Source organism: Brachionichthys hirsutus, chromosome 17, assembly GCF_040956055.1.
Source record: "Brachionichthys hirsutus isolate HB-005 chromosome 17, CSIRO-AGI_Bhir_v1, whole genome shotgun sequence".
NCBI classification, from domain to species: Eukaryota; Metazoa; Chordata; class Actinopteri; order Lophiiformes; family Brachionichthyidae; genus Brachionichthys; species Brachionichthys hirsutus.
In genome coordinates this window covers 11792186-11808047 of record NC_090913.1, presented here as the reverse complement: position 1 = coordinate 11808047, position 15862 = coordinate 11792186, and the positions used below count along the sequence as shown (strand labels likewise).

General features: G+C 49.1%; 3 protein-coding genes across 3 annotated transcripts; 1 reads left to right on the top strand and 2 right to left on the bottom strand.

The window, feature by feature from the left end:
- Positions 1-594: 594 nt before the first annotated feature.
- Positions 595-9084, bottom strand: eri2 (ERI1 exoribonuclease family member 2). The gene is given in 11 exon segments (XM_068751074.1): positions 595-1254; positions 1405-2009; positions 2373-2461; positions 2562-2643; positions 2878-2978; positions 3072-3234; positions 3329-3456; positions 3559-3639; positions 3747-3805; positions 3917-3988; positions 9065-9084. Coding segments are annotated over 11 exon segments (1950 nt in total). The 3' UTR covers positions 595-704.
- LOC137906620 (RNA exonuclease 5-like) lies at positions 4689-8642 on the top strand. The gene is made up of 18 exons (XM_068750909.1): positions 4689-4939; positions 5029-5155; positions 5238-5352; positions 5429-5536; positions 5634-5722; positions 5925-6040; positions 6116-6254; positions 6319-6413; positions 6492-6594; positions 6672-6760; positions 6832-6940; positions 7023-7136; positions 7251-7388; positions 7466-7558; positions 7629-7935; positions 8012-8193; positions 8314-8429; positions 8519-8642. The coding sequence occupies exons 1-18, from the start codon at positions 4689-4691 to the stop codon at positions 8565-8567; spliced, it is 2340 nt and encodes a 779-aa protein (XP_068607010.1). The 3' UTR covers positions 8568-8642.
- A 282-nt stretch (positions 9085-9366) lies between the features above and the next one.
- On the bottom strand, positions 9367-14660 carry parn (poly(A)-specific ribonuclease (deadenylation nuclease)). The gene is made up of 26 exons (XM_068751426.1): positions 14583-14660; positions 14288-14365; positions 14122-14201; positions 13966-14033; positions 13655-13736; positions 13310-13370; positions 12915-13083; positions 12518-12580; positions 12398-12436; positions 12278-12320; positions 12116-12196; positions 11975-12031; positions 11821-11898; positions 11696-11739; positions 11575-11617; positions 11426-11501; positions 11239-11349; positions 11082-11151; positions 10922-10977; positions 10678-10764; positions 10524-10598; positions 10263-10443; positions 10062-10186; positions 9859-9922; positions 9641-9792; positions 9367-9481 (listed from the first exon to the last, which is right to left on the bottom strand). The coding sequence occupies exons 1-26, from the start codon at positions 14599-14601 to the stop codon at positions 9435-9437; spliced, it is 2049 nt and encodes a 682-aa protein (XP_068607527.1). The 5' UTR covers positions 14602-14660; the 3' UTR covers positions 9367-9434.
- Positions 14661-15862: the final 1202 nt, after the last annotated feature.

Below are 15862 nucleotides of genomic sequence, written 5' to 3'. Positions count from 1 at the left end.
ATTGACGTTCAAACAGTCCGCACGCTTTCCGAACCGTGAGGTTCAGATAGTGCGTGACGTAGTTGGTTCCGTACGGCGTGAGAGAAGGGACAAAAAGTGCGTTGGTTCCGTACGGCGTGAGAGAAGGGACAAAAAGTGCGTTGGTCCTGTACGGCGTGAGAGAAGGGACACAAAGTGTTGTTGTTGTTACCGTACGGCATGAGAGAAGGGACAAAAAGTGTTGTTGTTGCCGTACGGCGTGAGAGAAGGGACAAAAAGTGTGTTGGTCCTGTACGGCGTGAGAGAAGGGACAAAAAGTGTTGTTGTTGTTGCCGTACGGCGTGAGAGAAGGGACAAAAAGTGTGACCGGTTTGTTTCGCGGCGCTCCTTCGTGTTTTTAGCATCAGAATTATCCTAAAATAAGGATTTTAACCTTTAAAACTTGTTTGATATTGCACTGTATTATATTCAAGTGTATATTTTTGGAATATAATGTACTTGAATATTATTTTACTGAGGAAACAGTTTATTTAAAAGATCCATCCAGGAAACAGTCACGACAAAAAAAAAACCTTATTAAGACATTAAATTTGAACACCTTTTCAAAACCCATATATTTACATTAAACCCATATATTTACATTAAAACGAATGCAGTTCATGATCAAGATGAGTTAATGCGTATTTGTAATAAGTGTTCTTGAGGGTTCTTTTGGACCTTAGGGTTTAACAGCTTTTTCTTGCAGCTGACTTCTGGATTGGACGACAGCTCCGATCAGGACACGGCACCGACCTCCTCATCAGAGCCGACTCCCACTTAAAGAACTCACATCCCTTCTGGACCCTGCCCCCGCCGGCCGACCGGCGGACCGGACAGCAGTAGAACCCTCGGCCATTGTTGGGCCCACCATTGGACACGACTTGCCGTTTTGCGCGCCTCCCACACGCGCAAAGCGGAGGAGTGATCCTCTGTCCTCCTTTCTCTGACGCGCGATTGGAGGAACAAGTGGTGCGCAAGCAGAACGTGTTGGTGGACAGAGAGGAGAGAGCTTTTCTGGAGGAGAATGACGAGGAGGTCCTGGAGGACTTTGGTGGGTCAGTGAAGATGGACCAGGGAAGCCTTGGAGTTTCCTTGCAGGTTGTGTTTTGCATGATGGGCCTGGAACAGAAGGCGTTGGGGGTGGAGGTCTTCTCTGGCATGAAGGGTTTGTGCCCCAATGGAAGCAGGGTGTTGCTCTTACGTCCTGATTTGTGCTGGTTTGAGTCCAGAGGAACACTTTTAGGGACATCAAAGGAATCAGAGATTGTTGAAGGTTGCCTGACTTTAGTTAAATAATTAAACACGTCCATTTGAGATCTCATATTATTTGTAGATAGAGATTTCACTGATGCCTGATTGAGGTCGTCCGTGTTTCCTATCACACACCCCCTCAGTATGACCCGATTGCCTGATGGATCTGCACCAACAGGATCCTTCCAAACATGGTCATAGTCAATGACATCATCATCATCATCATCATCATCATCGCCCTCGAGGACCACGTCGTCATAAGAGTCACACCTGCCTTCTGTTTCCATTAAGAAACCTTCTGTGCGCTCCTCCTCCTGCGCAGGTCTCCCTGATTCTCCTGGTTCCGAGGGCAGGGGCCGATCGGGCTGCTCTGAAACGCAGCCCACGGTGGTAGAACACAGAACAAGGCTGTTGCCGTTGCCGTGTGGAGAAGGAGCTTTTCCTCCAAGCGTAGCGGAAGCTGCCGCCGGCCTCCAGAGCGCTGCGGTCGCACCATTCAGCAGCGTCTGAGGCGAGATCAGGCTCTGACAGATTTGAAGCGGCCTTTGAACTGCCCCGGAGTTCTTTGTGTCTAATTTATTCATCATTACTTTTGATTTTATCAGACACGATCCGGGAGAAATCTTGGATGAGGGGGGTTTGTTTGTCTTAAGATGCTTTTCCTCTTTGTCTGTGCTGGATTTTTCTTTCCTGTTGAGTTCAGTTGAGTTTCCATTCATGGGTTTGACCATTAATGGCGTCTAGAAAAAAAGGGCAACAGGTTTAATCGTAGGGTAGAGATTTTCTAGTGCCCAGCCACTGTCGCCCCAACACATGGCTCTGATTGGACTTGAAATTGCATTGCGCCTTTAAGCGGTTAGGCTGATTGGACAACAGGTCTGTTCGGGGTCCAGAAAGATTTATTTCATATTTTGACCAGTGTTTATAGTCACATAACAGACCATTTATATTTCTGTTTATTTCATAAAAGCCTCACAAAATGTTTAAAAACCCTACATAGACGACGTTAATGAACAAAACGAGCTACATTCAGGTCCTGCTTGAAGAGACAAAACGATCCGGGCGGGTTAGTAGTCGGGCTGCATCTTTGGCCGGCCACTCACCCTCACGAGGCTCCGCGTGGTCTTCATCATACACCCATCCCTCATCATCCTCGCTGCCAGCTGAGCTGTGTTTCGAGAATCGTCTAAGCCTGAGGGGAAAAAAGAAAAAACTCAAAACCCGCCAGATTTGAGGAAGTCTTTATTCTATTGTTGAGATTTTATTTTGAAAGGTTTTTCTCTTTTAAATACCGGAATGTTCTCTCCCGGCAAACTGGATTCCAAGATCTTGTAATGCCCCGTTTAGGCCTTTGGGTTTCCTGTCATAAAACAGCTAAAAAAAAGATTTAGCATGTGATTAAACATTTACATCAAGTTTAACCTGTTATTGTTTGGTAATAACGCTGTTGTGTCATCTGCTGCTTTTCCTGGTTTCAATTATTGAATATCTTGGTCAGACATAAAAGGACAACTCAAAAGGGGAAAATGTGAATCTTTTATTGACTTTACACGAAAGGAAACAAAGCCTCGGCTATATCAGAGGCATAACGAGTGAGCTTCCACTCACCCTGTAGGTGCTCCTGAGGTCTATCCAGCTGTTCAGCACATCAGGCTTAAGGAGTTGCTTCCGTTTACACTCGTACTGCAAGCAAACACCAAGATCCCAGTCTGACAACACAGGCGGAGGAGGAGTTTTATCTCAATGTCTACCCGTCACTGCAAAATCAAGCATCGTAGACCAACACTGGAACACATTTTTACCTGACCATGTAAGGAAGGTACACAGTTTTTGAGAAACTGAAGGTTCAGAGGATTTCTGTTGTCGAGTGGGGAAGACCAGGCCCTTGTTGAGCTGCAGGTTTTGCAGCCAGCGGTTGAACCTAGAAAGGCAAATTTGAAGGGGGATCCCTGCCTCAACCTGCATCTGTGGGAGTAATTCAAGCATGCGAGTCTATATAGAGCTTGTGGCACCAGGAAGTGCTTTGACGTGTTCACAGTAGTGTATTTATTCATATGACCTGTGTAATCCCGGTCAGCTCTGTGCAGAATTCGGACAGATTGGGGTGTTCTTGGGGTTGAACATATGTGTGAAACTCAGACTCGACCTCCCCTGTGGAGGTGTTCAAGAGAACGGCAGGAAACTCGACTGTACAGAAGCAAGAAAGGAAGGAGGAATAGCTGTAATAAGGGTTAAACAAAGAGTGGATATGTGCATATTGAACATATAAAGGAGTAAAGGACTACTTACTAATTTCCTGGCTGTAGTTTTTCTTCTCTCTCCAGCAAGTGGACTCAAAATCAATCACAATAAGGTATGAAAATATTTGATCTAGGAGAAACCAGACAGAATTATACAGTGACAAGTGTAACAGTTTCAGCCAGCCTGAAATAAGATAGTAATGTGGAAACATCCTGTTCATCCGCTTTAATACTTACTTGATATCAGAGATTGATTTTTTGAGGATTGACTCCGTTGCCTCAAATATCCCAGTTCCCTGTGGAACCAAAAACAGATTACGATGCCTTTCCTTTCTTTATCTTCCCAACTTGTTTTTAGGATAGTTATTTGCTAACGCTAAAGGTTACTTGTTAATCGTATTACTTACTTAGCCAGCTTCCGGGTAGCCATAACGTTCCTCACTTCAATTCGGGTAATTCACTTTAGAAGACATATGAATCTATCTGTGATCGATCAATAGTTAAGTTTCCACTAAAACGCAGCAAAAATCACGCCGCAGTTTTGAATTTCATCCATTAGTCTGTGGTTGATTTACTCTGGCTGCAAGTCAATGAAATCAACTACGGATATAATCGATCGCAAAACGAGAACCAGCATTTCCGGCTTTCCGGACACTACATACTTCGAGTTTAACATTTTAGCGTCTAATTTCATGAGCGTAAACAACTATCAAATTTGCGAAACGTTTGCTACATGAAAGGATGTAAAGAAATTACAAGCGCATTTCCTTTTTAAATTAAAAACGGAAGTGACGTCACGACGTAGCGTAACACGCTGTGTTTTTCTATGAACCATGTGTTTTTAGCTTCCAGCGGTGATGGGAATCATTGAGTTTGAACGCCTGAGGTAGTAAACGCCTGGTATTTAAATCTTTATTCTCTTTTTAATATTCCCATATCTCTACCAGACTCGTAAATGTTCTTGAATCATACAGTTAACGCCGTGAGACAGAAATATTCTCATAAAGTGTTAGCTAGCGGTGTGACAGTCATTCTATTTTATGAACTTACTGTTATCTACTTGAGCCTTGAAGCTGATCATTTACGGAACCAAGTAATTTTAGTTCTCTCAAATGTCCTAAATCGTTTTTTGTGTCTTCACAGAGCATAAAACAACCAGTCTCGACTGGATGAGCGAAAATGGATCCTTCAGCAGCAGCAACGTGCAACAGAAGGAAACGAGCGGATGTCTCCCACACAGTCGGCGGGGAGCCCAAGAGATTTAAAGCATCAGAGGAAGGTGAAGAGACGCCGGCGTCCGGACGCTCCTCCCGCTCCCCGAGGATCACGCTACAGCATCATCGCCTCCAGCAGCCCGTTACGCAGGACGAGCTGATGGAGCTGCTGCATTACGCCGCCCTGGGCAAAGCAGGTGGAGTTAAACAGCCCAGGTAACGGCTGCGTCCGTAACACCTGATCGGCTCGCCTCAGATCACGCTCTGATCCCCCGCCCCTGTGCCCCCCCCTGCCTCTCTTGCAGTTGGTGTCGACTCCTCCACCAGAAGAGGATTAAAGCCATGAATGTGGTGATTGTGGAGGGCCTGACCCAGAGCCACTTTTACGACCACCACCCCACCCTGCAGCACCTCAGGACCACCTACAGCTCTGTGAGTAACCCACAGGTCACATATAGGATAGTTCATCTATTCACAGGGTCTGCGTTGAGATAACTGGTCAGTATTTTATCAGAGGGTCACCTTCACACCGTCATCGACGGACCTGGCATCCGGAATCTTCGGCAGCAAAGTGCCTGAGTCAGATCCTCTGCTCCAAAGGCGGAGGGAAAGCAGCCCGTTGCAGAAAGGTGGGGCCGATCCAGCCGGCAGCGTTTCACTGCGCTCTCTCCCGGCTTGTGTACTGATGTTTGTGTTCTTCTGCAGCCCTGCTGAGTCACCCAGTAATCACCAAGTTTGGGACACAGAGGAGAGGACTTACCGCGTACGTTCTCACCCAGGAGGAGATGATAAAGAAACATTATCCTGTCAAAGGTCTGGTGACAGCCACAGTGAAGGCTAATTACGATCTAGATGTGGGTGGGAGTGTCTCTTTCTACCTTCTCATGCCTGGTTCTGTTCCGTTTGACAGGGATGCCGGGCTTTGAGGAGTTTATTTCCACGGGCAGTGTCGACTGCGTGACTGACGGAAGCCCTCTGTATGGACTCGACTGCGAAATGGTAGCTGCGCTCTAAACTGTCCATTGAAACGGATCAGATACACGACTGGTGGTTACCCCTGAAGGGTAATCAATAGCCGGCAGAGCGAGCGGCGTCACTCTGACACACCTTTTATCTCAAATTGTTGGACATCTTCTGCGAATCTTCTTCTTTTTTACGCCTCGAGTCGTCGGAAGGGTTCTGAGCTCGCGTTGCGTTTCAGTGCCTGACAGAAGCGGGATACGAGTTGGCTCGCGTTTCTCTGGTGGACAGCGGTGCGAACTGCGTGCTGGACCAGCTGGTGAAGCCTCCCAACCGAATCCTCGACTACCTCACCAGGTACGCCAGGTACGCAGAGCCAGCTGCGAACGCCACTCCGCTGCGTTGGAAGTTCACCTTGTCGTCTGGCGGTAGGTTCTCTGGTATAACCGCGGCGATGCTGCGACCAATCACAGCCACCCTGCGGGACGTTCAGGCGAAGCTCGGGACTGTGTTGCCAGGCGACGCCGTTCTAGTGGGACACTCTCTGGACAATGACCTCAAGGCTCTGAAGGTGAGTTCCGGCTGACGCCATTCCTGCGCGTGGAAGAGTTCCTATTGTTGCGTCTCCGCTGCAGGTGATCCACGCGCACGTAATCGACACCTCGCTGCTGTACAGGAAAGATTTCGGGCAAAAGTTTAAACTCAAGGTTCTGGCGGAGACCGTGCTGAAGTAAGTCGTCTCAAACGTGTCCCTCACCCGCCGCAGCTCAGGTAATATAAATCATTGAACTCGCCACCTAAATTCCAGGAAGCAAATCCAAACGGAGGAGACGGAGGGTCACGACCCCACTGAGGACGCGCTGGCAGCGCTGCAGCTGGCTCAGTACTTTATTCAAGCAGGACCTCGCCAGGTAACGCCCCGCTTGCTGGGACAAACCGGGTTTCGATGCGCCAGCCTGAAAACCTGCCATCAATCTGCTCACGTCAGGTTGTTGAGCGCCACCTGGAGGAGCTGTGGGGATACGCAGTAACGGAGGAGTCCTCCGATGGCCCGCCTGCCCCCGCCCCGAGTCGCAGGTACAAAACGTGACGCAACCTTTTGTATTCTTTGTTCTATGGTTTGAGAACGTTTGATCGCTACTTCTAAGGTTCGCAGACGTCCTCCAAACACGCGGCCGGTCCGTCGCCTTCATCGGGAAGCGTGCCGACGTCGCGCTGGATCTGTCCAGTCAGCTGTGGCACAACTCCGACAAAGAGGTGAGACGAGGAGTCGCAGCTGCGACTCCGGAGGTGCGTTTTGCGATGACCGTCATCGCGGCTTCCTTCCTCCTCCCCCCAGGTGTCGGCGTCTTTTAGGAGACAGACCAAGCGGGCGTTCCTCTCCGTGCTGCAGCTCTCGTCGTTCTCAGAGCATCTGAAAAGGCGTTGCCCGAGGGTGAGCCGCTTCTTCCGAGCACAAAGTTCTATTTCAAAGTCCAAGTTCTATTCGAATGCGCGTTTCTAAACGCGAGCGTGCGTGTGTGTGTGTGTGTGTGCGTGTGTGTGTGTGTGTGTGTTACCGCCGCAGGTGCGTGCAAGCCTGCGGGACATGTGCGTGGTGTTCGCCGGGCCGTTTCCTGCAGGCTTCTCCGAGAGGGATGTGAGGCGGGTGTTTCGTTGCTGCGGCCCGGTTCAGAAAGTCAAAATGCTGACCGCAACCGTCAGGGTACTTCTCACCCGCGGCGCGTGATCGAGACGTTTTAGCGCCGGCAGCTTGTGATCAGTGGCGTGCGTGTTCTCCAGGTTCATGCAGAAGTAACCTTCAAGCTGCTGGAGGGCGCCGTGCTGGCTCTCGGAACCTTAGACGGACTGAGCGTCCGACAGCAGCCCATCAAGGTAACGCTGTTCAGCCGTCGGCTTTCTGTCGGAGCATTTCTGCACCGCTGGATTTCCAAATGTCTTCCAGGTGCGGCGGCCCGTCTGCGGGTCCACGCTGGACCTGGATGTGGCGCTCGATGCCCTGATGGCCGACAGCCTAAACACCAAAGACATCTACGCCGTTAAGTTGAACTCCAGTGTGGCGGCGGGGCTGGCTTCTCCGATGTTCACCGGACACGCTCCCGGCGCAGCCAACGGCGCGCGGCGGCGACCGGCGAGCGCGACGGCCCAAATGGACGAGGAGGAGGTCAGAGAGGTCTTCAGTCACTTCGGCTCGGTGGAGAGGGTTGTACTTCCTGCCAAACCTGGAAGGCGTCCGACACATGCTCACATCGGTGAGTTCAAAGCCTCCCCGTTGTTCGTTATCCCGGCTGCGTCGGATGATCGGACTCTCCGGGTTTCTCTGAACAGGGTTTGAGAGTTTAGAGGACAAACAAGCGGCCCTGAGCTCCTCGGAGAACCTCTGGAAGCAGAACTACCTCGTCTGTCCGGCCCTGACGCCGCCCCACTTACCATCATGGGTCGCCATGACGATGCCGAACGCCAACTCTGAGCCCGACAAGGGAGCGTCAGAAAACGAGGAGGGGCCGCAGGTGAGATGAGGCCACAGCGACTCAGCCAATCACTGCCCCTTACCTGTAGCATGCGAACCATTAGCATTAGGCGAACTTTTATACTTTAATCACGATTAACTATGATTGAGTGTAATAAAGACCTTTTGGGACCAGGAGACGGATCGGATCAGGAAGCTGGACCGCCGCTTGCAGAAGCTGTTCCGGTGTCTCCCAGACGGCACCCTGTCGGTCGTGGTTCTGGTTGGATGCACCAGGTGAGGCCTCCGTGTCTGAGAACATCTGCGCCCCCCACCCCACCCGCTGCGTTAGAAGGTTCACATTCCTTCCAACTCTTCTTTTCCAGCGCTCATCACATTCCTGGTCTGTGTCTGATGGAGGTCAAACAAGGTTGATGAAAACAGCGGTCTGGGAACGATGAGCACCGCCATGCTGCTCTGACCCGGCGCTCCCGGATCAGGAAGACTTCCAGCTCCTCCTCGAGAGCGGCCAACGCTTCACTTTGTCGCGAAATAAATTCAGTGATGTTTTAACAAAGGAAAGACAAGAACAGATACTAAGAAACAGTCTTTAATTTTTTCCCCCCTTTTCAAAAGGAAATATTTACGGAGTTTTAAACTTCTTATACAAAAACGTAGACGTCATCTTAACGGTTACATCGTCTGCACGTGATCAAACTATTGACAGGGCTACAAAGCAAACACAAACAACAACAAACAATCACATCTTATAATCTCAATGCCACCAATAAACATTGAATCGTCTCGTTGAGCTTACACGTTAAAACTTAAAATAAACTAATGGAACATAATTTGACTATTAAAAGACTAAACACGGAAACTACGGGACCCGTCAGCGGGTTTCAGCTCAATTCCCGCTTCACAGGGATAACAAAGTCATCTTCTCACGCATACGAGCCACACTCAAAGTACAAGACCGAAGCTCCCCGTCGATGGAACGGACTCCAGTCTGAACACGTAATAAATGGACTGCTTAAGATTCAGTGATGTGTGCGTTCGCCCGGAGGAGGCGCCGGCTCCTCCGGGCCAGAGATCAACATGTGGCGGCTGGTTATGGCTCGTGTTCTTCCGACAGTCCAGTCGCTCGGCCGGCGGCTCCGGACGCGGCCTCCACAGCCGACGAGCAAACGGATGGATGTAGGCGTGCACCACTCCCGGTAGGGGAGCGTCCCAAGTGCTTCCGAAAAGACTCCGAGCAGGAGCTTCAGCGTGGGACGGGGCCTCTCCACTCCTCACCGCTCGCTACCAGACCTCTGGGACGTCGAACAGCGACGGCGGCGACTCGGCGTCTGTGCAGAAGCAGAAACGAGTAATAAATACAACCGTCCAGCGACCAAATATTACCGAGCAGTTCAGTCTCAATGGCAACAAGACGAGAACCAAAAACAAACCGACATTCGATCATCTTTTGTGCCAATAAAAACAGGACAAACGAATTCCTCGCACACCTTTAGGCTTCTTCTTCTTCTTTTGACCTTTTGTCTTCGTGGCTTGTCGCCAGGCGACCGCCCCCTCGTCGTCTTCGGCCGGGTCGGCGCCCTCGGGACCTCCGTCCTCTTCGTCGGGGACCGGACTCGGTCCCGCTGAGGTGGACGAAGGTCTGCAGGGCACAGCGGCCGTTAGGACGAGCCAATCACACGAGAGGAGACGGCAGAGAGGAACTCACATGGTCTTCAGCCATCCTTCCGAGGTCTTGCTCTCCACAGCGTCTGAATTCTGGTCGCTTATGTCTGTGAAACGGGGGAAACACACGAGGCGACTGCTTCAACAATACAGCTGGTCAGAGGAACGTCACACCCAGTTACATCCCAAACTCGGGATTACTTTTTAAAGACCAACGAGCAGAGTACCCAGCAGGCGCTCACGCACCATCGGTTTTCATCTTCTTGCTGCCCGTGCTGTCCGGGTACGAGTCGCGACTCCAGCCGTCTGTAATTCGACCCTCAGCCGCCTCCTCGCCCTGAAGGGGACTGATGCTGCGTTTCCTCAAACCCCTAGAAAAACACAAATAACTGGAACCCGGGCCGACCTGCAGAGCGTTGGATGAGATGTATATCAGCGCAGGCGTACCTGAGATACCCAAAACCCGCCGAGGTCGAGGACGGCGAGTAGTGAGACTTCATCCAGCCGTCCTCCCCCCATGGCTTGGCCGTCTGGCTCGGCTTCTCCTTCTCCTTCTCCTTCTTACTCTGGATGTACGCCGCATACGTCTGGATCTTGTAGCTCTCCGCGTAGCGGCTGGTGTTCATAGCTGGAGATGTTTGACAGACGCCATCAACGTTTCTAGTGCAGTTTGATCCGGCGCGTCTCCAGCGGCTCCGACAAACTCACCGATCTGGACCTGGTCCGTCTGACTGAGGGACACGAACGAGGACGTGTCGTCAATCCACGAAACCTGGATGTTTCCTGAGCAGGCGGAAGGAGAACGTGAGCGTGACGGGGCGTGGCCGCGTGCAGGTCGAGTTATCACGCAGCGGTTTCCTACCGAAGGCGCTGAACAGCTGGTAGAGGTCGCTCGTCTTCCATTCCTTGGGGAAAGTGACGTACAAGACGCGGTCCCTTTTAGGCTGCACTGTGGACACGAATGCAGAAGAAGCAGATGAAATGAAGGACCCCGAACCTTCAGCCGCGTCTGAAGTCGTCCCGAGCAGCCGGGTACGTTCGCGTTTTGTTTCTGTGCAAGCGTTTTCCTCGAACATTTGCACGACACAGAGAACAATCACACTTACAATCTCGTCCCGTGATGTTGAGGTAGGGAATATCGATTATTCTCATCAGGTACAGCCTTCAGATAAAGAGACACATTTAGATTATTTTTATTGGTGCAATTAATGAAAAGTCCCACAAGCATAAGCATAAGCATGACACACACCCCCCCCCCTCGCTTACTTGTTGAAAAAAGGCTCAATCAGTTTGGAGCGAGCCGAGATGTACGTTTTGGGTGGAGTCAAGAAAGATCCTGGAGAGGTCGTCAAGCAGAACAAATTTCAGCGTCATCCATTCAGACACGCTCCTCTTCACAGAGCGGGTCGGTCGTGTCCGTTACCCAGGTAGTTGGCCATGGAGACGAAACAGAGGCCGGTGATGTAGGCGTCGTAGCCGGCCTCGTGGAGCTGCTCCTGGGCCGTGTCGTAACTGGGGAACCCCTCTGCCGTCTCTGATCGGAACAGGAAGAGGAGAAGCGTCAGCGGTTTGGAAGGCGCCAGCCGTCCGGGTCAGAGGTCAGCGCTTACCAACTTGGGGCGACTTGAAGGGGGTCTCCTTCAGCTGTTTCTCCAGCTCAGCCAGAGAGGTGTTGGTGATCAGCTCCTGAAACACAGAACCACGTCGGTGCCTCTGGGATGTTCTACCATGGGAGTGCAGCGACATGTAGACCGGTCACCTTAAAAGGCTGCGTGGAAGCCATCAGCTTGGTGTCCAGAAGTCTGCAAGTGGTTTAACAGCCAGTTATAGGACAAATCAGAGGCAAGGAAAAATACTTCAAGAGCATTTGCTGCCTTTACCTTGGGAACACGCACATTGTGACATCCTTAAAATCCGGTAGCTCCTGGAGAAAGCGAGCATTGGCATAAAGAACTCAGAGCTATAAACTGCTACGTATTGAAAAAGGCCCACGTGAAGGTCGTACCTCCGGCAGAGGGCAGTAGAACTGGTGGATGGTGTGCATCACATCCAACAGCATGTTGTGGCCGACCACAAGTTTCCCCTGCGTATCGGATTACACGGGTTAGAAGGACAAGTCGGACGCGTTTAAAGTAAACAAGCTGAAAGCGTCTCCTCACAGATTTAGAGATGGCATGAATGACCCGGGAGAAGCCGACGGCGTCGTTTAGCTCTTCCTGTCGAGGGCAGAAGAACATGAGCGGCGCATTTGAAAGCGTCTTTGAAGTGGAGTCAAACTTTTGCTTTCGCACAAAACGCACCTGCTCCCTCTCTTGTTTCTGCTGCTCCCTCCTCTTCCTCTCCTCTTCGTCCACTTTGCTGACCTGGATGTATCGCTCCTTCTGCAAAAACACAACATATTTGATAAATCACACAGAGACAAATCCAAAGAGCAAGCCAAGATGACTGAAACGCGTTTCTACCTTTTCTCTTTCTATGGTTTCCACATGAAGCCCTTTAGGAAACCTGCTCAAAGTCAAACACATTTCATTTCTGCAAACACTCGAAGCACAATAAGAGCAGACGAGCGGAGCGATGCTCACTTCCAGTTCAGCGTCTGGTAAATCAGCTTTCTCTGGAACCTGGGGAAGAACATGAACAACATGTGGAGGCGACAGACTGCAGAAGAACGACACGATACAGAAAAACGAGTGATGTTTTACCCGGTACACGGCGCCAAGTCCACAGTCTTCTCAGAGTTCACAAAGAGAGCCTCAACCTTCTCTCTGTGGGGATGAAACAAAGAAGCTGGTGAGATTTAGACGTCGTGTGTTCGCCCCTTCATTTTGTTGTTGTCGGGGTGAATCTGGGGCCAGGTTCAGATGGATTGCATTTCTACCTTCTTGAACATTACGAGGTCGGGGTCAGTACGTACTCGAACACAGTGCAGCAACGGAGATAAAGAGATTTCACAAACATGGAGCTGGGACAATACAAACTAATGAAAAATGGACCCAGATCCACCCTCCTGGAAGGAAAGAAGCTCACTACCGCCTTCGTTCAGTTTCCACTCCTCTGGAGACGGAGGGATGAATACTCCCCGGGCAGTGCTACACTTACATGACGCTGCTGATGAAGTCTTTATGTTCCTCCGGTACATGCGCAGGGCCTTTCGAGGAGGACGGAGAGATGAAGGAAGGCGTCCCAATGCCATTAGCATGCTGATTTCTCCTCTCCTCCGTCTGCTCCCTCAGCTGGGCCTCCTCCTCTTGATTTAAATACGGGATTCCTTTGAGGAAAAAAACAAGGCTCACGTCTACACCAGTTTAATAATAAACTGGGAAATACGAGTGTTTAAATTTGCTTGAATTGAATGCAGGAAGAAATTTAACAATGCTTTCATTTAGATATGAATAATAGAAACATTATTATTTTGTGCTTACTGTCATTTCCAATTGACATGTGAAATACACGATTACATCTTACATGATTTAAACCTGATCATATGGGCTCACCGTTACAGAACACCTTGTTGAAGTCAAATCCTTGACTGGCCAGAAAATCAATACTAGAACTCTGAAATGACAGGAGACACTTCACTTTCACAACATTCCACATGTTTATTTAAAATCCAAAAGCAGCCGAGCGAGAATCTTTAAACCATCTGAATTAGCGTCAAAGTAAAAAGTCATTGTCTCTATAAAAAGGTAGACGACAACAATCCTCCAAACCATGCGGGTCACCCTCTGAACGCTGGCGGTGGTACGGATCAGGAAATCCATCATTCCATTCAGCCATTTAAAAAAGGTGCTCTTTAAATGATTATTAAAACATGCACGGAAGGAGGAACTCGGACTTACTTGGCAGATGAACTTTATGTCTGGGGATGTCCTGTTGAACGGTTTCGGGAATATATAAAAATTGAAAGGTTTTATAATATACCTGCAGAGATGGGAATCGAGGAAAGAGAACAGTAATCAGTAAAACCTCGGCCACAATTACCAAGCTTGTGAAAATCACGCAAAAGCAGAAGCATTTATCTAAAGGTCGTGTGGAAATGAAGCCTGGAAATCATAAAAAAAGAAGCTTTTTCAATGATATAAACATTAAATCAATCGACCAGTGAATTATTCCTATTCATTCCAATATGTGGTTCTTCAGCATCACTCACTTTGACTTGGACTGGTCGAACTTGAATGTGCATAGTCCAAACTGGAACAACAGAAACTCCATGGAGTGCTGGTGGAAGAAAGCGAGCATCATTTAGACCGAGGACGCTGCAGGTGCTTCAACAGCCAGAACAAAGGACGAGGGGGAACCGGCAGACCTTTTTCAGCTTCGCGTATCTCTCCTCCGGTGTGTCCAGCCCGTTGGTCAGTGCACTGACGTTGGGACCGTCACTTATACCTGGGGAGGGGGGTAAAAAAAAAAAGAACAGCTAACGTTGACACCATTCACAGCATCTGCGACCACAGCAACACGTCTGATGTTACCTGAAAATTCCCCATCGATGGCGAGGAAGTCGGCCTCCTCCAACGCGCCGTGCACCGCTTTTAAACAGTCTTTAAAATCTATATGAAAGACAGGCAGTATGAGGGAAGCGGACGAAAAGAGGAACGTGTAGCTTAGCGCAAAGTGCAGCCGCTGCGCCAGCTAGCTAACGAGCAACACAAACACCGGGGAAGAGAAGAGCCTTTCGTATTTAAAAGGTCTTCCTCAGTCGCTACTGAAATGTGCATCGTTATTCGTGAATCACAAATCCAGCCAACAGCTTATTTGACGACTTACTTTTGCGTGTCACCTCCATCCCCGCACAATGACTGAACCCGACAGACCGCTAACGCTAGCTAACGTCAAGCGACTTTTAATAGCTTCTCAAACACTTCCGGGGTCACGATACAAACATCCGGCGCGAGGCCCCGAGGGCGTTTAGCATGAAGTCTTATTTTAATTAAAGGCATTTAATGTGTTCATTTTATAATTTGCTTATGTGTTTTATGCCGTACGAAAATAACAATATACAATAATAATAGTTTTTTAGATCAATAGTTTTGAAGACAATCATAGTCTAATATATAACATTCAGATGTATCATGTAGAAAACGGAAGCATGGATATTCACAGTAAAGTAGGAACAGTTGTTGTCAAGCAGGACAAAGGAATTTAGTGTTAATTTAATCTGGACACACATCATTGCTCAAAGCAGGCTAATGCCATGCATTTTAATACAAACTCTATAGGATAATTAAGAATAGGGTCTGAGCAGGTTTTACACGTCGGCGTGCAAGCACAAAACATTCTAATACTCCAAAACCTCCCTAAACATCATGAGCCAAACCGTGGTGTAGATAGTTATACACCTTTACCACCAGATGGCGCTACACCCCACAGTTTAAGATAGGTACAAGTACTTCTGTCGCTCCATTTGCACACAAATCAACACACATTCCTTCAAGCGGATGCTGGAGTTCAATATAAAAGGTCTCCCCTTTTCATCACAATACATCGTGCCCTTTGCAGTGAAAATGAGCACAATGGAAAGTCACACACTGGCAAGCAACAGGAAATTAGAGAAAGAAAGAATGCAGTCATAGTGGGAAGGTATAGGGTAAAGGGGAATAATGGTGTTTAAATTTAAGGGGGGAAAAAAGCTACATTATCTAGAAAATGATTTATGCAATGGACATGTCTGCAATAAACCTGGCTCAGAAGAGAACTTGACTACAGGCCACAAGGCAGCGGCGGGTCATCAGAGCCAGCAGGACTATCTCAGCCCGTCCAGAGATGGTCAGAATCAGCTCTGCGATTAGATGTTTAGCTTATAAACGTCAACCTCCGCAGCAGACAAAGAAACGGATCAAATAAACGTTCACAGGGCTTTCAAGGACAAAGTGTGGATGTCTTACAATGTTTATAGAGTCAAGCGGACGTGAGCTTAAAGTGGGTTTATTATAGGGAGGATAGCACTGAAGGCCTGGGTATAACAATAAACCATATAAGCGGCAGCGGCGATCAGAACGGCTCAGATCACAGCAGGCAAGAGAGTTCTGTTAAAAAAAAAGCAGCCT